Here is a 25,342-nt window from a genome sequence, read left to right on the forward strand (position 1 = left end):
GCAAATGTCATGGACACCACTGTATTATATTGCACATATTCTATCAGATGGTAGAGCAGTGATTAGTACTGTGTGGTCAATGAACATCTCTGTCTGAAATCAACTGAAGACGCTACAGTTGGAAAGGATACAGTGTGTTCAGATCCTTTGTAGATCTTTGTTGTCTTGTGCTCTGTGCCTCTGCTGTAAGCTGGCACTGAAGGAGTTAAGCTCTGTGCAGCGGGTGAACTCAAAGAAACTGCCGTTCACGTGGCTAAGCCGCTGTTGCTATGGGAGAGAGGCCAGACAGAGGAGAAAGAAACCCCTCTCTCTCACATTCCCATTTTCTCTCTCACGTTCCCTTTCCCTCCTCCTCTGCTCTCGTTCCCTCTCTTCCAGAGAGCCTGGCTGGCTACAGAACCAAACGGCTAATGAGAGTACACAGCTCTCTCTACTCTGTCCCTTCATTTTTCAAATAACAGCCGCTCGCTCCTTTCTTACAGCTCTCTGTAACATCATCTCTCTCTCCTCCGTCCCTCACTCTGTCTCTCTGAATGCCAGCTAGTGAGTCATGCACCAACAGCAGAGGGCCAGGCTCAGCGTACCAGTGTGTACATCTATCAGTTTATTTTCAGGTCCAAATCAAGGAGCTTGTGATCAGAAACATTTCAGCAGCTTACCACAGCCGCTGAAATGTTCACATTTTTCAAAAATACAAACAGATTCATTGCTGAAGAACATGAAGCACAATATGAGTTCAGAAACATGAAGTGTCGCTGCTTCTAAAGAACTAAGAATCGGGAGTCTGGTTCAGCCAATAGCTGATATCAGCCTGTGATTCAAGTATCACACTGTGGTGTACGTGAAAACAGCTGTTTTACCCACTGCTGCACCACCTAATAGAAGAAATCACATTCTATTCACCACCTCTCCCCTACACTCACACACATACATTCATATCTTTTAATGCTACTGACCGTCTGTCATTGGCTCTTTACTGCAAGCATACCTGCTGCTGTTGGTCATGTGCCATACTGTCTGTGTACACAGGCTCTTTTTGAAGACAGACAAACAGTATTTTGATTCTCCTGCACGTCCTGTGCATGCAGCCAACTGTCTTTGACTCTAAATGAAAACAGCAAACGGCAACATCCATAAATGAGATCGTCCAAATGACCTGCACTGTCCCTTTAGTCAGTGCTGCACATATTACACATAACTGTGCATAGGGCTGTTCGATATAACCATATATATCTGATGACGATATAAAAACATCTATCGTTTCATAAACTGTTTACAGCAATATGTTTTCAGTGGCTGTATTCATTAGTTAAAGTTCTCTCTCTTATATTTAATATAACCACACTACGGACGGACAAGCACCTGTTTTTATGCGTTGTCGTTAGCAACAACGACGGTAACACCATCGCGTGTCCGCTTGTTTATTTTCTACATAAACCTTTCACAATAAAGCTCAAGATCCTGTTGAGACTTTTCAAAATAAACTGAATCACGTGAAAGATGCAGATTATTTACGGATGAGAAGTAAAAAAGACGCCAGGTGCTAAAAAATAAAGCTCAGACTCAAACGTTAGAACAGGCTTTTCCCCGCAGCACGCCGTGTAATAAATACTCACAAAGAAAACGGCGCCGTTACAACTTATGTCTAAAGATGTATCTCCAAAAGTTAATTCTGTTCATCTGGACGAAGTGACGTCTTCAGTCTCAGCTGACTGCAGGTTCCAATCTTATAAACAGGACATGTGCATAATGACTGAAACCAGCCCACTGAAGGAACAATGGGCTGGGAGGTCAGTTCCTTAATCTTAATTATGCAAATTCTCATGACCACTGATCAATGACCACTGATCAATGACCATGAGTCCCATTGACAGAGAGTTGGGGAATGGCTGCCTTTGATTTAGTTACCTGGATGATTGAGCAAGCATCAAGATTAAAAATGTATCGTTTCATACGTCGGTTAAAACACTCGACTCCAGCTACACGACGCGCAGCTGGAAACACTTCACGCAAGTCGAGCTGCCCGAGATTCACAGACTTTACAGAAAATGTTACATTTTTGTGATTTATATGGTTATCGGACGATAGATGTCTTGTATCGGGATATGAGATTCTGGTCATATTGCACAGCCCTAGGTGTGCAGAAATCTTTTTGAGCTATTTGATCAAACAGACGGACAGAGGTAAGAGACAAAGAACCGACAGTGGGTTTTGCATTTCCTGCTATAACGTCATTCAGTGGTTAGCATTCAAACTCATTTAATGGTCAAGCGATCAACTTAGATTACACCTCGTCTGCTGGACTATACGTTTATCGCCTGGAAACTGGATCTACACATACAGCTCGGAGGTAAACTGGAGTACAGCACATACAATAACTTCCATCTGGGTATACCCAGCAGTTAAACAAAGAAGTATTCGGTATACTCGTATCACAGCCGGGTCGAGGCAGGAGGAGGTTAACGTGCACCATTTATTCTCCACACTCTGTGCTACCCAAACAGAAGAAACTCAGGTAAAGACTAGGGCTGCCACGATTTGTCGACTAGTCACGATTACGTCGACTATCAAAATCGTCGACGACTGATTTAATAGTCGAGGCGTCGTTTGAAGCTTTGTAAGATCGCAAAAGACGCAGGAATAAGTAGCAGGATTTAAGAGTGTAATAACGGCCTGACACAGAAGATGGCAGCACTGCATGTACAAGGATGCCAGCTGCCGTTAAACCCCGAAGAAGAAGAAGAAGCTGTGTCCCAGAATTCATAGCGCAGCCCAGCTCAGTTTCCAACAATGGCGGCAGCTAGTTAGTTTTAATGTTACTCTTATTATTCTTTCTGGGTCACAAAATAAACGTTTAACATATTTTCAGGCGAGAATGTAGCTGTGTAAACATCAAATATCTGCTCAGTTTATCAAGACACCGCATATTTTCAAAAGCGCTCCGACGTTTTCGGAGACGTCTGTTACCCACTAGCTCGTTAGTTAGCCGGGGCAAGGCTCACCCAAATCGTTTTCAAACCCACTGCCGTCTGTCGCTACTCAGGTTAAATATATATGAGTCACTTAGATAACTTAAAATGTTATTGTTTGGCTTTTTTAATATTTTATTTGTTCCTGAGTAAATCGGTTTGGCTGAGATTAAAGTTACAGTTTTTACACAGCTGAATAAACATCAAGCAGACAGCTGATCATCAGAAGTGTGAGATGCTCGAGAATTTACTCCGGTGTCCTGTTATATTTTAGATAGCAAGGAGTTTATTAAACTTCACCGAAACAATCTGCAAATTTCATTAAAATTTAATAAACTATCATCTTGTCTTTATTTTTAGTTAGCACAGACCTGAAACACTTAAAGCTGTAAGCTAATGATAGTGATATAAGAGCAGATGCTGCTGGTGCAATAAGCTGTAGTTTTACGTCCAATGGATGATGATCTGATTAGTCGACTAATCGCAAAAATAATCGGTGACTAGTCGATTATCAAAATAATCGTTTGTGGCAGCCCTAGTAAAGACACACGTGGACGTTCATATACAACAATGAACAATTTAGAACACCAGAATTAACATAAGTGGACTTCATCAGTTAAATAGCTGAGATATAATTATTCCTTAATGGTGGCCTCCCAGCACACAGTGGAGTTTGCACCGTCAGATTAAGCTTTCATTTAAAAATCAACACTGCTGACGTCATCATCCTTGGACACAACCCTGCACTGCAACAAACACATCATGTGGTAGATACATGAAAAACAACTAATTCCACATAAGTAAAGAGAGCATCCAACACATAAAATATAACGGCAGCTTTTTAGAGATGTGATTATTATTGCAATGCTTCTTTAAGTCCAATAAGGGCACCGACCGGAGCCACAGGTGAAGCCAAAAGCAGACTCCATCAGACTAGATGCTCACCATATTATTAAAGGACTATCAGGAGAACATTAATCAGTAATATTAATGTTAGTATAAAGCACACCCCGCTCAGTACAGTGGATCCCCCTGCATGACAAAAACAATCACCAGAACAGACGTGACCAGCATCAGCCTGGCACGGTGCCCCAGTGGGTCTAAGCCATACTGGGAGCACGGTGAGCCCTACCAGGATTAGGCAGGCGATTAAGGTGTTACCTTATTGTTGTTTATAAAAACACATGGTAAGATTTAGAGAAATCAACGAGGTGGTGTGCTTCAGTAACCATGACAGCCAGCATCTATGGTGGTGGTAGTGACAAAACCATAATAGGAGATTTATATTGTTCATCACAGTCTTATCAGGTAGGAATGGTTGGTGTCTTTGCTCACAGAGAACAAAGTGTTCTGTTTAAAATTCATCTACTGAGGCTGCCGGCACGCCAGCTGTCACTCTATGCTTTGTAGTGTCCCACTGGCACAGAGCAACCACGTTTAATATAACGAATCAGTAGATGACAAGATTAAGTGAATTATGTTTCAGGGCCGACTGGTTTCAGCTAGGACAGAAGTCGGGCGCATTATGTAAGTTGAAGCTCACTGCTCACAGGTAGCAGACAAACAACACTCCACTCACCCTGTGCTCCAAAACTGAAGACGGCAGCAGAAGACAAGATGAACGCATGCGAGCCACAGTGCCTCCATCAATCCATGTGGGAGATGTTCCAAACTGAATGAGTACAACCTCCTCATTACTGGCTACACAAAAATAGCTTCGCTCACATTCTTTGGTAACAGTCTCGTTAGAGGGCCCAGCCAGTCTCCTGGTTGACTGACAGCAGCGTTCAAAAACACACAGAACAGCTCTGGGCTGGACTGAAATGAGTCTGAAGTGCGACACAAGTCATTTATTGAGTCGAGTTGCTTTTATGAGAGACATCCCATGGTGGCGTTGATCTATACTACTTATTTGGATCCCAGCTATATACAAATTGAAGAAACATTTTAGACATTAAGTCCAGTCAAACCATCTCAGTGTGTAGTATTGCATTACCTCTTTTATGCCAAATCAGCCAAGCGTGAGGACAGAGGTGCTGAAGCAGTCAGACGAGCTCAGGTTTACTCGCTCCTTATGCTTCCTCCCTACATGCTTTACTGAGACACTGACTTTGCTGTGGAAACCCCACAGGTCAGCTCACATGTTTTGATTTATCCGTGACATTGGCCTACACAGTGCATTATGTAGTTTGCTCAAAGCCGTCTACAGAAAAAGATCCTGACTAAACAAAGCTGTTCACGTAGCTGTTGATTCATGCCTACACTGAGAGCTTAGAAGGTTTTCCAAAGAGCTCGGCCACGCACTGTTATCCTCCAAAGGTAAGCCACTCACTGAGCTGTGATCCATTACTGAAGCCTTCCCACAGAGTGAAAACAGGGCATGAGGTTAGCTGATATGATGACAGTTTAATACTACTTTGCATTGTGTTTTGATTTAATTGAGTTGAATTATTTGGGGGATGATGATGTGAAATTCAACATGAGGCCAAAATGTAATAAAAACTACACAGTCTGTCTACACACAGAAATTAAATCATGTGAGTGGCTCATTTATTTTATGAAAAATTAAAATGACTGTCCTTTTTCTTTAGATGTATAATCATTTTCCAGCTCACCACTGTAACGTCGCTGCATCACTCATTACTCACTGTGTTGGGTTTTTAACACAGAAAACCAAAAGATGAGGCATTTACCTTATAGAGCAAACAGTCAGTGAGGAAGAGAAGCTTTAATGGAAGAAAGCAGCTCAGACGAACAACTGCAAGGTTTGGAGCGGGCGGATGACACCACCTGATGAAGGCGTAGACACTGATGATAGCAAGTGAGTCAATCTGCAGGACGATGCTTTGGGATCTTCCTTCTATAACTCAGTTATACATGCTCTGCTGTGAGAGCGGAGTACTGGAAGTTTCACTGCTCTGGCTGAAATATTACACAGTCAAAATCCTGATATGGGAGCTGTTTGGTGTGTCCGCCCTCGCACACTGTGCAGAGCACATCGTTCAACTGGACAGTGATTCGGAGAGCTTGGGAATTCTCCAGTAAGGCATGAGAGGTTAGTTATTGTTTAGCTTCATTAGTGCTTTCCTGCTGCACTTTGATGTATTTCTATTTTAAAATGTTGCCGTTAAATGAACTTTTGAGTATTTTCATGATACACAGCTTTACTGTTGCTTTGCCTTACCTCCTGACCATTACTTACACAGGGAAAAGAAATTAGTTTTACTTCTGGTCTGTCAAGAAAGTCCTTGAAAGTGCTCCAGTTCAATTTGTTTAAAAACTGTTTTGGAAACTTGAGCTTTTTTCTAGTTTGACCACATTATCTCAGTAACTAGATTACTTCTTACCACTACAAGCGAGAAAAAACAAAGCGAAGGAGATGGTACAGTGGCGATTTTTGTTCCTTCCACAGATGTTGATGATATTAGGATTCCCAATCATGCCATGATAAAAAAAAACTGTTATGGTTGCAGTGTGCCTGGGAAAAGAACAACTTAACCCCAGGATATATAGGGGTTAAATTACACCGTAATATTACATGAAATGCTCCTGATCGGATGTTGTGGACCTCTGCTCTGCCCACTGATTGTGCCACCTGGCCCTCTCGTTATGGTGCAGAGTCATTTCTTTGCAAATAAGACGGGTGGAATATCGTACACCCAACCTATTACAGGGAAAAGTCAACCACAGAGTATCAGACTGAAGCTTAGTGCAGCAGAGCACAGTGCACCTGACTCAAACACCCTCTCCAACAAGTCATCATTTAAAAAGTGCTCTACAAACCTTAGCATCAGTTAGCATTACTGCTACCTGATGCATTCTCTCATTTCAGTGCAGCTAGCCATCAATGAAGAATCACTTACTGCTTAATAGACAAAGTGAAAATGGACAGCCTTCCTTTGGTTTTAACATTAAATGTATTGCTGCAGCTAGGAACAATACACAAGGTTATAATACGTTTTAGCATTATACAGTTACACCATGCCACACTAAGAACAGAAGAACAGCCCACTGAGGTCTGACAAGGTCCTGCAGGAAGCTAGAGCAGCTGCTGACTAGAGGAGCCTAATATATTCCCAGGGATATCTAGGAAGCCCGAGAGCCTGTAGAAGACTTTGTGGCTGCTGTATGAAGCAATGAGGTTCAGTGTGTGTGTGTGTGTGTGTGTGTGTGTGTGTGTGTGTGTGTGTGTGTGTGTCTGACAGCAATGGGGGAAGGGTGCATCCAGCCATCCCAACTTGGCTTCAGATTACATTTTGTTTCCTTAGGCACCAGAAAACAAACCACTAACATTTGGTGGATCTCGTTACCGCGCTGCACAGACACCTCACAGCTTGGATGTCATATTGCAAAATGTAGCTCAATGCACTGATGCCAACCTAATAAATAAATATAACCATTCTACACATTTCATTTATTTACCTGATTGAACTGAAACGAATGCTATAACTAATGTGAGAAACGTAGTACTACAAGAATATCCTGAAGAATTTGCAGTACATTTAAAGTCTTAACTGTGCTCAGCTAACCTCCCAACAACATCGTTTTTCAGCTTTACATCCTGTGTGGCTCACGAAACAGACACAAGTGCTTCTTTTCTCCCAAATCTTTTTTTAACTATTCAATTATATAATGAAATTTAGAGTATTTGTCGACAGTTCTATGAGAGATTTTTACAGAGCATAAAAGAAATGAGTGCGCGGTGGTGAGAAGCTCGGCCTGAGATAATACAAAGCTTCTTCACAATATTAACAGAAATTTTACAATATTTTTTAACCATGTAACAAAATGAATTGAAGACCATGTGACTCATATGTACAGTCATGTGACTATAATTTGGACTGACCTGTTGAAGAACACATTTTAAGTGAAAACTGAAAAACAGACGAAGCACCGAACAACAATGCAAAGAACTCAAATCCATTGTGTCTTGTACAGAATGATATAGTATATGGGTCTATTTCATGTGGACTAAGCCTACATCTACACAAGAAGCTGACAGCATCTATTCTGCCACATTTATTCCCTCTGTTTCTAAACAATGTTGTTATTCACGACCCAACACACACACTCACACACACTGCAACACCCATGCATGGATTCTGTATGTGGAAGGTTCTTTTCCACTCACAGCCTGTTATTTTCTGCTGATTAGCCACACAGTGATGGACCGAAGGCTACAGCCTTAAAAACAAACTGGCACCAAAGGTTCTGTACACACACACACACACACACACACACACACACACACACACACACACACACACACACACACACACACTGGATTGTAATGAAAAACAAAAGCTCCTATAGGCAATGACCTGGCTGCCCTGCCCTTTCTATTCACTGTGAATCCAGATGAGTTTGTCAATTTTGTGTCTAATGTGCCAGAGTAGAGCTTTGCTGCTGAGCTTTGCCTTTTCTTTAAGCATGTGTCACTGTCTCTCAAGCAACTGAAAACTATGGGGGCCTATAATGCTGTTTAGACATTGTTTAATATGACTGCTTCACAGATGTTCAGCTCTCGGGTTAATATTTATCATTTTATATCAGTTCCATTTAAACCTGCTACCAGTTTGTGTTTCAGAGTGCTTGCAGAACCAATACTGGCTCAAATGCAGAGGAACTCACAAAAATCATCAATGGAGTAATTTATTTTCATTTTCTGAACTTTATTCTTTTTAAAAATCCTGCCAGAACCGAAGCAGAGCTAATTAAAATGACTTTAGGCTTCTCAGGTGGCAAACACCTAGTGACACTGCAAATAGATTAGGAAGTAACAAGAGCCTGACATGATATGACATGAGATGGAAAATAAACACACGTAGACTGAATCTAACCCTGCGGCTACTCATTAAATATCATTATAAGCAGAACCAACTGTATCAAACTAAACTGTTATTTCATCAAAACAGATACATTGTATCTTATTAACTAACAGTTATGACATTCTGTGTAACAGGATTAAGATTTAGTTACAATGTATTTGTAAGCCTGCTCCTGGGCAAAAAGACGCTCGTGAAGAGATAAACAAACACCTCTGGCAAGGGTCACTCTGACCAGGAGAGGAGTGAACAATGGTTCATGTCACGTTATGTCAAGCTCACTGAGATGAATGAGGCCTACAGGTTATAGTCCAACATAATGAAGTCATAGTTAAACTGCAGGACACTGAGAAGCAATCAGTGTTACTTGTTTATTTGTCAGAAAGTACTTTGAAAACAAATGATTTGAAGACAAACAGAAAACAGCGTTTAATCCATCCATCCATTCGCTTCCACTTATCCTTTTCAGGGTCGCGGGGGGCGCTGGAGCCTATCCCAGCTGTCATAGGGCGGTACACCCTGGACAGGTCGCCAGTCTTTCGCAGGGCCAACACACAGGGACAGACAACCATTCATACTCACATTCACTCGCACATTCGCACCTAGTGGCAATTTGGATAAATCAATTAACCTATCCCCACAAGCTGCATGTCTTTGGACGGTGGGAGGAAGCCGGAGTACCCGGAGGGAACCCACGCAAACACGGGGAGAACATGCTAACTCCACACAGAAAGACCCCGGCCTGATGGGGGAATTGACCTCAGGACCTTCTTGCTGTGCGGCAACAGTGCTAACCACCGTGCTGCGTTTAATTCAGTGTTATTTATATAGGACCAAATCACTACACTCAAGGTAGGACTGGGTTAACATGAGGAAAATCTAATATCATGATATTTTTTTGGGCTATATCACAATAAACGACATATATCACGATATGTTTACAACCTCCAAAGCCAAATGTTATTTTGAACCATACACCGTTCAACATTTTTTTTCAACATCATCATGAATTCATGAGACAAAATAAAAACTGAAAGTAGGAGTAATAACGGAGTAATAACGGAGTAATAACGGAGTAATAATGCCTTCGCAGCGTGTGGGAGAGGAAAACCTCATATGCAGACAGCTTAATATTTCTATGGCAATTTATACTCAACATGGCTTTATCATAACCATTAACCATCGTACATGCAAAAACTAGCAATACATCGAGTATATTCGATATATCGCCCACGCCTGACTGAAGATGTTTTATATTAAAGGTAAAACAGGTTCTGCCACTTTACTTGATATACAGCTTAGCCAGATGTCAAATTTAAGATCTTAAATAATTTTGACATAATAAAATCTCTGTCAGACAGAGTCCACAGCATTTCATGGCTCTTTGAATTTTGAATATTAACCTGGTAAAATCACACAAAGACAATTATGATTATTTCCATGCTCACTGACTCAATCCACGAGTGTTAGAGTGAAAAATGCAGAAGTCAAAATACCAACGAGTTTCACTTTTTTGTTTTCTCATGTCATACCTGGGAAAACTCTACATTAACTCAATCAACCCTGATAATATAGCTTAGAAGACCTTTATAAACAACCAGTTACCAACAATGACCTCCAAAGCACCCTGTACCAACCCTTGAGTAAACACACAGGGTATATGGTCACTTAATTCGGAGCTCTTCATATTTACACACAATTGTTAAATTGTCTTATGCAAAATGAACTCTATAAACTGTGAGTAGCCAACATGGTTGGCTAACCATGCAACCAAATGAATACGATATGAATACGTCTGACCGATCACATCTCAGTGCATCAACGCTGTCTGTGATCAGGTCACACGGACCGCACTGCAACAATCAGAGAAACAACATATTTTCTTTCTTTTTCCAAATCAAGTAATAAGCTCTTCCACTCCATATAAGAGTTAAATAGGGCTGTGCGATATGTCCAGAATCTCATCCCGATATAAGACGTCTATCGTCAGATAACGATATAAATCACAAAAATGTAACATTTTCTGTAAATTCTGTGAATCTCGGGCAGCTCGACTTGCGTGAAGTGTTTCCTGTTGTGCGTCGTGTAGCTGGAGTCGAGTGTTTTAACCGATGTATGAAACTATACATTTTTAGACATAAGTTGTAACTTTCTAACGTTTGAGTCTAAGGTTTATTTTTTAGCACCTGGCGTCTTTTTTAATTCTCATCTGTAAATAATCTGCTCTTTCGCGTGATTCAGTTTATTTTGAAACGTCTCAACAGGATCTTGAGCTTTATTGTGAAACATAAACAAGCGGACACGCGATGGTGTTACCGTCGTTGTTGCTAACGACAACACATAAAAACAGGCGCTTGTCCGTCTGTAGTGTGGTTATATTAAATATAAGAGAAAGAGAGAACTTTAAGAAATTGAAGAAGAAGCCACTACAGCGACCATCAGAACCATGAACAAATATTGCTGTAAACAGTTTATTTTGCGACACCACCAAATAAACGATAGCGTAAAATGAAACGATAGATGTTTTTATATCGTCGTCCGATATATATCGATATATCGAACAGCCCTAGAATTAAATGCAACTTTAAGACAGTGAAACCAAGAGGATCGTCTTTACAGGAATTCTTAAGTGCTGTTCTGTCCAACGGATTTTTGATACACACTCATTGATTTCTACTTCAGCCACAAACGTGAAAAACATTAAGGGGCGTTCTCTTTTTTCTACATTTGTATCTGCTGAGTAATAAATCTCAGTGAGCATTAACAGTAAATATGAACTTTTGGCCTATCTGATCAGAGACACTTGACAAAGGCCTGGCAACCTGGCTTGACACACTTCCTCTAATCTACTCTCAAATCCCTCTCCACTGTATTCACTCTGATAGTTAAGCCCCTTGCTAATGAGACTGTGCCACACTGTATGGAATTAAAGTAGAACACTACTCCATGCCTAAGTTACATCACAGACAAGGACCAGCTCTACTGGGCATTAGTAATCTGGGGACACGGCTGTTGTCCAGTACAAAGAAGCACATGTCTGATCTAGTGAAGGCACCAACAATGTTTTGTTATGAAACTGTAATTAATTCATGAAAGATAACCACCCATGCCAGCCTGATACTTTGATTATATGAATAACAGAAAGCAAGGAAGGTGTGACAACACAAATTCGTCCACTCTCTAATCAAAAAGACATCAGTATTAATCAGTTGCATCTATGGTCTGCCAAGGACTAAGAACACTGAAAAAAAAACGTTTAAGCTTCAAAATCGTTGGAAAATATGCAAGAAATTAACTTGACAAATAAAATCATACACAAAGAATAAATCCGCCACAGAGCTCTGTGACAATCACATGATTAAATTCGCCATAAGCTTTAAAGCCAGACGCTTTACTGCTCTCAAAAAAGGGAACATATAGACAAAGACAACAGGCTAAAGCATCAAATCAGAGCTGGGCTGGGGCTTCTGCCAGTTATCTGCATAGGCAGTCAAAAAAGACTGAACAAAAGAAAAGGGGAGAATGCACTATACACTGCGTTCGCCAGCCAAGGGCTTGTCAGGGCAAATATTTCATTGTTTGCTGGCTTTGGCACGTTAGCCCGTTATAAAAAATGCCTCTTTATAGGAAGGAGGGGTCGTGTATTTACTGCCCGGCTACTATTACGAATGCAATTATTACACGTGAAGCGGGAAACGTATGGGCACCTGCGTGACAGGAGCGTGACAGAAGGTCCTTTTTGAAAATGCAAACCATATATTTTACTTGAAGACAAAATGGCCTTTGTTCAGCCTGCAGCGAGCCTCTTCTGCTGTGTGTTTGGAAATCCTAGCATTCCCGCACCCGTGCGCAAGTCCGAGTGGCCACAAGAAATGCCCTAATAACACGGACGGAGACTAGTAACCACGAAGTAATAACGACTATTTAACGTCTGTGGAAAGCCAACTTGACACGCGTCAGCTGATCTGCAGTGTAAAGCAGGGACTCAAATTCCTACACATGCTTTTCTCCAATGACAACATGAGCCATTCACGTGTCACTCGGTGCTTCGCATTGATTATGTGTCAATCGACCCTTACAATATCCCTCAGGCTGGCAGAGGCACACCGCGCTTCAAATGATCTGGGCACTAACTGAATAACCAGCCCACTTATATCAGTCTGAGCCACAGCGCGTGCCTAATGGAAGACACAAGTTGGAGGATTTCGTGTAAATAAGCGCAGAACTTAGACCTGAACTAACCGTTTGCTTTCCAAGCTACCACGCATTGACTCGCAGGCTTAAGCGGTCCGAAAACTAGCCAAACTCACACGTAAACAATGCAACACATTCTACTAATCAGGTGTGCATACACACCACAGACTCCTGCGTCCGAAGAGTCGCAGCGACCGAAAAGAAAGCCGCAAAATAATTTCCGCCTGGCAAGCCTACAACAGTGCCTCGCTGGCTAGCCACCAACCACAGAGATTTTCCCGTTTGCTTTGCATGTAACAGACAACTACGAGGACAAAGTCAGCATTTTCCTTACCGTCAGCTCGGCATTGTCGCTGTCACGATGGTTGACGGCCCGTATAACCCCGGACCTCCACGGCCACCGACCAATGTCGCCGATTTCAGGCGGCTCGGCACCGCTGACACAGAGGAACCGCTTCCCGACCAGCTCCGGCCGAGCCTCGACTGCCATGGCCCTTTGCTGGTCAAACCCCCCCACCCCCCCCGGAATAAACTTCCCAACAACGACGCCCTTGCAGACCTGTAACTTACGACATTAAAACAGCTCTAAATAATCCAACGGATGGGAGGAAAAGGAAAAAAAGAAAAGTTGGCCTTGCTGAAAGATGAAAAACCGACCCGGGGGATTTAAACGTGTAGCAGTCTCCACCCGTTCAAGCGTCAGTCGCCTTTTCTCTCCACTTGAAAAAACGGTGGAACATTGAACCGCAGCACAGCCGCCATCCATTGGTGTTTCTCCGCTGATCCCTAGACATTCACAAACCGCAGCACGCTGGTGTCCCTCCGCTCCGTCGAATAATTGGTACTATTTTTGCTAATACTACACCGACTATTACCGCCACGAGTCGAGGCTAATATAATGAACGGCTAATGTTCAAATTCCTTGTTATGCTCCCGCTCTGTTAGCGGGACTGCACTTCTATTTCTGCCATCACAAGCAGCATTAATATAGGAAGGTAACAATTCAGGAGGAAATTATGTTTATATCATCTATATTTTGTTTAATATGTTGTTTATATTAATATATATTATAAATAATGTAATCATTTATCCATTCTACTAAAGGTATACGTTTTTCATCACTATCCCAGTATGAAAGTTGGGGTTTTTTGGTGCGTGTGTGTGAGAGAGAGAGTTGTTTTTTTTTTTTTTTTTCTTGCAAAATTACTATTAATCTCTACTCTTTAATGGCTACAAAGAACATACCCAGTGTGCTTGGGGGGTCTCAACAACAACAGTCTGCCTCAAGCTGCTTTATGTTGTAAGGTAAAGATCCTACAATAATACAGCGAATACCCCAACATTTAGTTGACTCCTTATGAGCAAGCACTTTGGTGACAGCGGGAAGGACAAACTTCCTTGTAACAGGAAGAAACCTCCAGCAGAACCAGGCTCAGGGACTGACGGGAAAAAGACACACAACTAGAGATTATTAATAACCAGAGGTGTGGACTCGAGTCACATGACTTGGACTCGAGTCAGACTCGAGTCATTAATTTTATGACTTTAGACTTGACTTGAAAAAATGTTCTAAGACTTGTGACTTGACTTGGACTTTTACACCAATGACTTGGGACTTGAATTGGACTTGAACCGGTTTACTTGAAAAGACTTGATATTTTACCCCAAATATAAAATTTAACATGCATATTATATAGAGATTGAAAATGTGACGTCATTCACGGGTAGAACCGCAAAGGATTCTGGGAACTCGTGGCAAGCGGTACTAGCGCACGGCAGGCTTTCAATTAAAATCAGTCACACAGCGATAAAAAGAAACACAAAAATGTCAAGAAGCTGTTGTATTATTAACTGCAATAGCCGGTCGCATGACAGCCACGGGAAGCCGACGGGTAAAGAGATCGGTTGTTATCGGATTATGTCGTTGAAGAGAAATTGTTCATGTTTCCGAAGTAACAAAGACGCGACGGATGGCCTGGATTGCAGCTATTCAAAGATCAAATATAACGTCCCAGAACACTCCAGCTAACAGGTTAGTCTGCTCCAAGCATTTACACGAAGGTCAGTGTTTTTTAGTAGTTAATACGTCATTTTCATAACATAATTGGTGATATAGGTTACAAGCAAGAACAGAAATTGTCGCACTATGCTCCTTTATTTATTGTGCATAAATAGTGAATTGTCCTGACACAATATTGTGTTTCGCTTCTGTTATTATGGTACATTGACAAAAACATATACTTTTATTCACAGGATAAAACAGGTTTTTTGTATCACTAATTGCCCAGTACGATTACAGCATACAGTATTATTGTCACTGCTACATTTCTGTGATGAACCAGAAATTATTTCCACTGCTAATTAATTACCGTTGAGCTCAAAGGTCCTATTAATAAACGGTTAAGGAATGTGTATTTATGACGACAATTTGTGAGACTGGTAAACTTATGATACGTACGATGGTCTTTCGTTCTACACGGTGCAGTTCAAGGTCCTGCACCCATCCGTCGGTAAACTGTACCTGGGCTTGTTGCAGTGACCGGAAGTTACTAAACTTCATGAGTGTATGCACTCACTCCAAGAACCGTATGATTATAAATATGCATATAAATATGCTAAGATGAGATAGCTGACTTCATCTAACTAGCAAATGTTGTCCAGGCTACGTTGGTGATACAGTTTTTTTTAATGTGTATGATATTTTTGTCATGCGATTTTAAAGCTGGTCCTACAACCGCATCCAAGAATAAGATGCAGCTTATCTCAGAACTGTCGGTGAAAATTATTCTTGGAGCTAGGTTTAATTGAGCTGCATTTTAAAGAGGTGCAATTTCACAATTTGTGTATATTTTCTAAGTTCACTATTTTGTCACGTGTTGAGAAAAACACAGATTTTAAAATTACATGGTCTAATATTTACATTTAGCATAACTGCAACATTATTTTTTCGTTTGTTTTTTTTAAAGACTCGAAAGGACTTGAAATTCAAAGTTTCAGACTTGTGACTTGAGTCGGACTTTTACACCAGTGACTTGAGACTCGACTCTGACTTGCCTGACATTACTTGAGACTTGACTTGAGACTTGAGGATAAAGACTTGAGACTTACTTGAGACTTGCAAAACAATGACTTGGTCCCACCTCTGTTAATAACTAATAATTACATGCAAAATGGTGTACAAACACACATAAAGGTGAGTCAAGAAGAAACACTTAAGGAAGGATTAAGGGTCATCCTTATAATATTCTTTGTCAAAAAGGAACGTTTGAAGCCTAATCTTGAAAGTAGAGATAGTGTCTGTCTCCTGAATCCAAACTGGAAGCTGGTTCCACAGAAGAGGGGCCTGAAAACTGAAGGCTCTGCCTCCCATTCTACTTTTAAATACTCTAGGAACAACAAGTAGGCCTGCAGAGCGAGAGCGAAGTGCTCTAATAGGGTGATATGGTACTACAAGGTCATTAAGATAAGATGGGGCCTGATTATTTAAGACCTTTTATGTAATAATAAGGGTTTTTAATTCAATTTTGGATTTAACAGAGAGCCAATGAAGGGACACCAGTGAAATATACTCTCTCTTTTTAGTCCCTGTCAGTACTCTTGTTGAAGCATTTTCAGGCACTTAGCCTATTCATAGGTTTACAGTTTTTAATGTTGAAGCATTAATAAATGATAGGGCTTCTCTGAACAGTCTTGTTGCAATGGGGTCTAAAACACACATTGATTGTTTGGAGGAAGTAATTACTGAAGGTGAACTCACAAAGATCAATTGGACAACAAAAGTCTAAATAAATATCAATGGTATTGCGCTGTGGAGATGTAATACTTCACAATGTATGACTAGCCGAGTAATTGTTGTTGTTGTCACTGGTCGGATTTACTTGTTTAATCTAATTGTTATGTTTTTATGTGATGCCCAATGTCAGTAAATTATTGTGTCCTGAATGTTATGCATCCATCCGCCACCAGGTGGTGCGTTGTTGTTTGGGGGAGTCTTGTATCTCAGTCCGATCTTCTTGTTAACACAATTAGACTGAGATACAAGCAGTGGAAATTTTCTCAGAAAGGTGGATGGGCTCTGCCTTAGCGATAGGGTGAGGACTTCAGTCAGTCAGGAGGTGTTCAGAGCAGTGCTGCTACTCCACATCGAAAGGAGACAGCTAAGGCTGTCGCCTCCTGGGCTAGGTGTTTTGGCTGGGCATGTCTTTCCAGGAGCAGGCCCAGGGTATACCTGGAGACATCAGATAGAAACTCTGATTAAGGTCCAGGAGGACGACAAATATCAACAAATACAATTAAAATGCTTTCTGGGTCTTTGGTTGATTGATAACCTCGAGTGGAAGATTGTTGCCACTCACCCGCCTCAACTTGAGCTTCAAGGATTCTAACAGTTAGTATGACTCGGGTGTTGATTCATTTAAACTAAGATAATCCACCTGCTGTAACCAGGTGTCCGTAAGGCAGAGTACATCAATACGTTGATGAATTATTAATTCATGTACCAATAGGAACTTAAGAGAGAAACTTAATAATCTGCATTTCACTGTTTTACTCTTTGGTGCAGTTGTAATTCAGTTGAAATTAATTCATTTATATAGCGCCAAATCACAACAACAGTTGCGTCAAGGCGCTTTATACTATAAGGTAGACCATACAATAACACGGTAGACCCCGCAATAGTTGTAGATACCACATTGTTCTTTCTTTGGGACTTTTTGTTGTCTTTTGGTGGTCTGGAGCTGACGCAGTCAGGTCATCTACTAATCGGAAGGTTGGTGGTTTGATCCCTGTCTGCTCCAGACTGTGCACTGTATGAACACTGAGTTCTCAGAGTAGAAAAGCACTATATAAGAACCAATCCATTTACCAGACTGAAACTCTGCTTCCTGGTCTCAACTCTGGATAGTTTGGGGGGTTTGACCAGATTCCTAGAAAAGAGATTAGCTCCATCCAAGGATTGGATGTTGTAGCTCCTAACAAGACCAGGTATTCCCCAGAAAGTCTTCCAATTATCTATAAAGCCCACATTATTTTTTGGAACCGTTCAGACAACCAGCAATTTAAGAAGGACATGTGGCTAAACACATCACTCCTGGTCCAATTAGTGGGAACCAGAGAAAAATACCTAGTACAACATTGTTTTGACTGTTACATACTGATTCAATTCAAATTTTAGTGACCTCTTATTGATGTAGCTGACTGGTATTACTGCCAATGGGAGTTATAGTTTTACAGAATTTATGTTTATCCTTAGCCAACAGTTTCAGAGCTCCTGCGATGTCACCTGCTTTGGCCACTGGAAGATACTTCACTATGGTTGTTGGTGTCAGCTTCATGTCCAAAAACAGAATCAGCAATAGCCAGAGTTTGTTTGGTGTTGTTTATTGGGTTGGATGATTGAAGTCCTAAGAAACATGACATTTTGGCAATTTAACAATTTATTCATTTAACAAACACAGGCCATAGAACCATGTGGAAGGACGATACACAGCCACAGCAGGCTGGCACTTCCTTCTCATGCTAGTCACCACTTGGTCACACACTGCTGTGGGCATTCCATTCTTCAATGTCACAAGTCAGCCAATGTGAATATATTGGTCACTCTGGCATGAACAGCACGGCCAAGTTGATCCCACAGGTGTTTGGTGGGATTGAGGTCAGGACTGCAGGCAGACCATTCCATTCTCTCCACTCCCAAATTCTGGATGTAGTCTCTAATAAACCCCATTCTCTGGGGAATTAACATTGTCATTTTAGAGGATAGAGTCCAGGCTCAGACTGTGGAGATATGGCATTGCTGTTATGGTAAGCTGTTTGGCAGGCAGGGGTTGGACCCAAACGCAGGACTCTGAGACGGAGAACTTAACTTAAAGCAGCAGCTTTTATTTGTTGGCAAAAATGAACCTAGAAACAAAATACATGAACAATAAAAGATAAATAAAAATTCAAACTTGGACTAATGAGCTAAACTTGGGAGATGAGACGAGCACCGACAACTAATGCAGAGAATACTGCAGCTTGGATTTGCAGAACACCAGCTTGAAGTTGCCCAGTGGCATGGGCCCTATCCACATCAACCAAATGTGGCATGCACCAGCAGATGCCAAATGACTGCTGTAGCATTATTGTAAGCACCTAGGATATCAGAGTCAGTGGCACCAAATCATAACAACAGTCGCCTCAAGGCGCTTTATATTGCACAGTAGACTGTGCAATAATACATACAGAGAAAAACCAACAATCATATGACCCCTATGAGCAGCACTTTGGTGACAGTGGGAAGGAAAAACTCCCTTTTAACAGGAAGAAACCTCCAGCAGAACCAGGCTCAGGGAGGGGCGGGGCCATCTGCTGTGATTGGTTGGGGTGAGAGAAGGAAGACAGGACAAAGACATGCTGTGGAAGAGAGACAGAGGTTAATAACAGATATGATTCAATGCAGAGAGGTCTGTTAATACATAGTGAGTGAGAAAGGTGACTGAAGAAGAAACACGCAGCCTACGTCTATTGCAGCATAACTAAGGGAGGATTCAGGGTGACCTGGTCCAGCCCTAACTATATGCTTTAGCAAAAAGGAAAGTTTGAAGCCTAATCTTGAAAGTAGAGATAGTGTCTGTCTCCTGAATCCAAACTGGAAGCTGGTTCCACAGAAGAGGGGCCTGAAAACTGAAGGCTCTGCCTCCCATTCTACTTTTAAATACTCTAGGAACAACAAGTAGGCCTGCAGAGCGAGAGCGAAGTGCTCTAATAGGGTGATATGGTACTACAAGGTCATTAAGATAAGATGGGGCCTGATTATTTAAGACCTTTTATGTAATAATAAGGGTTTTTAATTCAATTTTGGATTTAACAGAGAGCCAATGAAGGGACACCAGTGAAATATACTCTCTCTTTTTAGTCCCTGTCAGTACTCTTGTTGAAGCATTTTCAGGCACTTAGCCTATTCATAGGTTTACAGTTTTTAATGTTGAAGCATTAATAAATGATAGGGCTTCTCTGAACAGTCTTGTTGCAATGGGGTCTAAAACACACATTGATTGTTTGGAGGAAGTAATTACTGAAGGTGAACTCACAAAGATCAATTGGACAACAAAAGTCTAAATAAATATCAATGGTATTGCGCTGTGGAGATGTAATACTTCACAATGTATGACTAGCCGAGTAATTGTTGTTGTTGTCACTGGTCGGATTTACTTGTTTAATCTAATTGTTATGTTTTTATGTGATGCCCAATGTCAGTAAATTATTGTGTCCTGAATGTTATGCATCCATCCGCCACCAGGTGGTGCGTTGTTGTTTGGGGGAGTCTTGTATCTCAGTCCGATCTTCTTGTTAACACAATTAGACTGAGATACAAGCAGTGGAAATTTTCTCAGAAAGGTGGATGGGCTCTGCCTTAGCGATAGGGTGAGGACTTCAGTCAGTCAGGAGGTGTTCAGAGCAGTGCTGCTACTCCACATCGAAAGGAGACAGCTAAGGCTGTCGCCTCCTGGGCTAGGTGTTTTGGCTGGGCATGTCTTTCCAGGAGCAGGCCCAGGGTATACCTGGAGACATCAGATAGAAACTCTGATTAAGGTCCAGGAGGACGACAAATATCAACAAATACAATTAAAATGCTTTCTGGGTCTTTGGTTGATTGATAACCTCGAGTGGAAGATTGTTGCCACTCACCCGCCTCAACTTGAGCTTCAAGGATTCTAACAGTTAGTATGACTCGGGTGTTGATTCATTTAAACTAAGATAATCCACCTGCTGTAACCAGGTGTCCGTAAGGCAGAGTACATCAATACGTTGATGAATTATTAATTCATGTACCAATAGGAACTTAAGAGAGAAACTTAATAATCTGCATTTCACTGTTTTACTCTTTGGTGCAGTTGTAATTCAGTTGAAATTAATTCATTTATATAGCGCCAAATCACAACAACAGTTGCGTCAAGGCGCTTTATACTATAAGGTAGACCATACAATAACACGGTAGACCCCGCAATAGTTGTAGATACCACATTGTTCTTTCTTTGGGACTTTTTGTTGTCTTTTGGTGGTCTGGAGCTGACGCAGTCAGGTCATCTACTAATCGGAAGGTTGGTGGTTTGATCCCTGTCTGCTCCAGACTGTGCACTGTATGAACACTGAGTTCTCAGAGTAGAAAAGCACTATATAAGAACCAATCCATTTACCAGACTGAAACTCTGCTTCCTGGTCTCAACTCTGGATAGTTTGGGGGGTTTGACCAGATTCCTAGAAAAGAGATTAGCTCCATCCAAGGATTGGATGTTGTAGCTCCTAACAAGACCAGGTATTCCCCAGAAAGTCTTCCAATTATCTATAAAGCCCACATTATTTTTTGGAACCGTTCAGACAACCAGCAATTTAAGAAGGACATGTGGCTAAACACATCACTCCTGGTCCAATTAGTGGGAACCAGAGAAAAATACCTAGTACAACATTGTTTTGACTGTTACATACTGATTCAATTCAAATTTTAGTGACCTCTTATTGATGTAGCTGACTGGTATTACTGCCAATGGGAGTTATAGTTTTACAGAATTTATGTTTATCCTTAGCCAACAGTTTCAGAGCTCCTGCGATGTCACCTGCTTTGGCCACTGGAAGATACTTCACTATGGTTGTTGGTGTCAGCTTCATGTCCAAAAACAGAATCAGCAATAGCCAGAGTTTGTTTGGTGTTGTTTATTGGGTTGGATGATTGAAGTCCTAAGAAACATGACATTTTGGCAATTTAACAATTTATTCATTTAACAAACACAGGCCATAGAACCATGTGGAAGGACGATACACAGCCACAGCAGGCTGGCACTTCCTTCTCATGCTAGTCACCACTTGGTCACACACTGCTGTGGGCATTCCATTCTTCAATGTCACAAGTCAGCCAATGTGAATATATTGGTCACTCTGGCATGAACAGCACGGCCAAGTTGATCCCACAGGTGTTTGGTGGGATTGAGGTCAGGACTGCAGGCAGACCATTCCATTCTCTCCACTCCCAAATTCTGGATGTAGTCTCTAATAAACCCCATTCTCTGGGGAATTAACATTGTCATTTTAGAGGATAGAGTCCAGGCTCAGACTGTGGAGATATGGCATTGCTGTTATGGTAAGCTGTTTGGCAGGCAGGGGTTGGACCCAAACGCAGGACTCTGAGACGGAGAACTTAACTTAAAGCAGCAGCTTTTATTTGTTGGCAAAAATGAACCTAGAAACAAAATACATGAACAATAAAAGATAAATAAAAATTCAAACTTGGACTAATGAGCTAAACTTGGGAGATGAGACGAGCACCGACAACTAATGCAGAGAATACTGCAGCTTGGATTTGCAGAACACCAGCTTGAAGTTGCCCAGTGGCATGGGCCCTATCCACATCAACCAAATGTGGCATGCACCAGCAGATGCCAAATGACTGCTGTAGTATTATTGTAAGCACCTAGGATATCAGAGTCAGTGGCACCAAATCATAACAACAGTCGCCTCAAGGCGCTTTATATTGCACAGTAGACTGTGCAATAATACATACAGAGAAAAACCAACAATCATATGACCCCTATGAGCAGCACTTTGGTGACAGTGGGAAGGAAAAACTCCCTTTTAACAGGAAGAAACCTCCAGCAGAACCAGGCTCAGGGAGGGGCGGGGCCATCTGCTGTGATTGGTTGGGGTGAGAGAAGGAAGACAGGACAAAGACATGCTGTGGAAGAGAGACAGAGGTTAATAACAGATATGATTCAATGCAGAGAGGTCTGTTAATACATAGTGAGTGAGAAAGGTGACTGAAGAAGAAACACGCAGCCTACGTCTATTGCAGCATAACTAAGGGAGGATTCAGGGTGACCTGGTCCAGCCCTAACTATATGCTTTAGCAAAAAGGAAAGTTTGAAGCCTAATCTTGAAAGTAGAGATAGTGTCTGTCTCCTGAATCCAAACTGGAAGCTGGTTCCACAGAAGAGGGGCCTGAAAACTGAAGGCTCTGCCTCCCATTCTACTTTTAAATACTCTAGGAACAACAAGTAGGCCTGCAGAGCGAGAGCGAAGTGCTCTAATAGGGTGATATGGTACTACAAGGTCATTAAGATAAGATGGGGCCTGATTATTTAAGACCTTGTATGTGAGGAGCAGGATTTTGAATTCTGGATTTAACAGGAAGCCAAAACAGGAGAAATCTGCTCTCTTTCTAGTCCCTGTCAGGACTCTTGCTGCAGCATTTTGGATCAGCTGAAGGCTTTTCAGGGAGTTTTTAGGACTTCCTGATAATAATGAATTACAGTCGTCCAGCCTGGAAGTAATAAATGCATGAACTAGTTTTTCAGCGTCACTCTGAGACAGATATTTCTAACTTTAGAGATGTTGCACAAATGGAAGAAAGCAGTCTTACATATTTGTTTAATATGTGCATTGAAGGACATGTCCTGGTCAAAAATGACTCCAAGATTCCTCACAGTGTTACTGGAGGCCAAGGTAATGCCATCCAGAGTAGGAATCTGCTTAGATACCATGTTTCTAAGATTTTCAGGGCCGAGTACAATAACCTCAGTTTGATCTGAATTAAGAAGCAGAAAGTTAGCGGCCATCCAGGTCTTTATGTCTTTAAGACATTCCTGCAGTTTAACTCATTGGTGTGTGTTATCTGGCTTCATGGACAGATAGAGCTGGGTGTCATCTGCATAGCAGTGTAAATGTATGCTATGTCTTCTAATGATGCTGCCTAAGGGAAGCATGTATAATGTAAACAGAATTGGTCCTAGCACTGAACCCTGTGGAACTCCATAATTAACCTCAGTGTGTGAAGAGGACTCTCCATTTACATGCACAAACTGGAGTCTATTAGATAGATATGATACAAACCACTGCAGCGCAGTTGTTAAGCTGAAGGAGAGGACTCTATGGCAGAACACACAGAGATCAGAATCAGAATCAGAATCAGAAAGGGGTTTATTGCCAAATGTTGAGCAGGTTTACAACATTAGGAAATTGCTGCGGTGCTTCAGTGCAAACATAGTGTCATAAATAGCACTTAAATAGACATGGAAAAAAATAAAAGTAGGGATAAGAATTAAAAGTGCTACGTAGAAAGATATGTGCATGAGATATACATGGGATATATACATGAGAATAAGAATTAATGTAAGAAGTGCAAAAGGTGCTTTTTATTTACAGTGCCCGGAGTATTTACATAGGCTGGGAGGTTGTAAAATAAACGAGGGAAAACCAGGGAAGGAAGCTGACACGCATTCGGAGTGAACGGGGAAATCAGCGCACACAGGGTGGATCTACGGGAAAAAGGGAAACGAAGTTTTAGGGGAAGACCCCAAACAATCGATAGCAAACGGCAACAGGCATGGGGAGAGTTGGGGAGCTCACTTGTCACACCGTAAATCTCCGGGATGCAGAGGTAGATCTCAAGGTTGATCTCCATAGAAATCCAGGAAATGCGGCTTCACCAGCACCTGGCAGCACCAGCACCAGCACCTGGACCCATCACCCGGGTGATGGGTCCAGCTAAGGATACAGGAATGCGGATAAGCAGACCAAATCCAAAACATGGGTTTGCCGTAGTGCACACCGCAGAGCTCAATCAACACATTAAAACTCAGGGAGGCGACAACATTCCGACACCAGGCGTCCGTCGCGCTGCTCCTTAAGAACGCGCTATCAAATGACGTCTGATGTACCGCTGGTGTGCCAGCATCCTGTGACACACCGCCCCAACTACCTGTGCTGAAAAAGGAAGCAAAACCCATGAAGCCACACCAGAGAGACCCCACCAACTCCTAATAGCAGTACCTGTAATACCTACAGCATGTTCTAATCGCTCTAATAGGATATTATGGTTGACAGTATCGAACGCTGCACTGAGGTCTAGCAGGACAAGCACAGAGATGAGTCCACTGTCAGAGGCCATAAGAAGATCATTTGTAACCTTCACTAAAGCTGTTTCTGTGCTGCAGGCATGTGCAGGCAAGGATGTTTGATATGAAAGGAAGGTTGGAGATTGGCCTATAATTAGCTAAGACTGCTGGGTCTAGGGATGCTTTTTGAGTAAAGGTTTAACTACAGCCAGCTTGAAGGCCTGTGGTACATAGCTGATTATTAGAGATAGGTTGATCATATTTAAGATTGAAGCATTAAAATGGTAGAAGTTAACTCAGAAAGATCAATGGGAGAAAAAGACTAAATGAATATCAATGGTAATGAAAGTAGCTGTAGATAATGTTACATCTGTGAGATGATTATGAGTTTTCTCTAATGGTTAAAATATCTATCTATCTATCTATCTATCTATCTATCTCAATCAGAATTTAAAATGCAGCTGGCATGTTTGATCTCTCTCCTGTGTGG

At 41.7% G+C, this 25,342-nt stretch overlaps 1 protein-coding gene across 4 annotated transcripts in view; it reads right to left on the reverse strand.

The window, feature by feature from the left end:
* The window catches only part of jmjd1cb (jumonji domain containing 1Cb), a 125,462-nt gene extending 111,967 nt beyond the window's left edge, over positions 1-13,495 (reverse strand). For all 4 annotated transcript variants that reach the window (XM_085283581.1, XM_085283578.1, XM_085283577.1 and 1 more), the window contains exon 1: positions 13,323-13,495. In XM_085283581.1, coding sequence (XP_085139707.1) covers positions 13,323-13,478 — 156 coding nt within the window. In that variant the 5' untranslated portion in view covers positions 13,479-13,495. The remainder of the gene's footprint in view (positions 1-13,322) is intronic.
* Between the last annotated feature and the right edge of the window lie 11,847 nt (positions 13,496-25,342).

This window comes from Mchenga conophoros, linkage group LG8 (assembly GCF_057382185.1).
Source record: "Mchenga conophoros isolate Kocher_MC1m ecotype Shallow Benthic linkage group LG8, M_conophoros_male_GT1.1, whole genome shotgun sequence".
NCBI classification, from domain to species: domain Eukaryota; kingdom Metazoa; phylum Chordata; class Actinopteri; order Cichliformes; family Cichlidae; genus Mchenga; species Mchenga conophoros.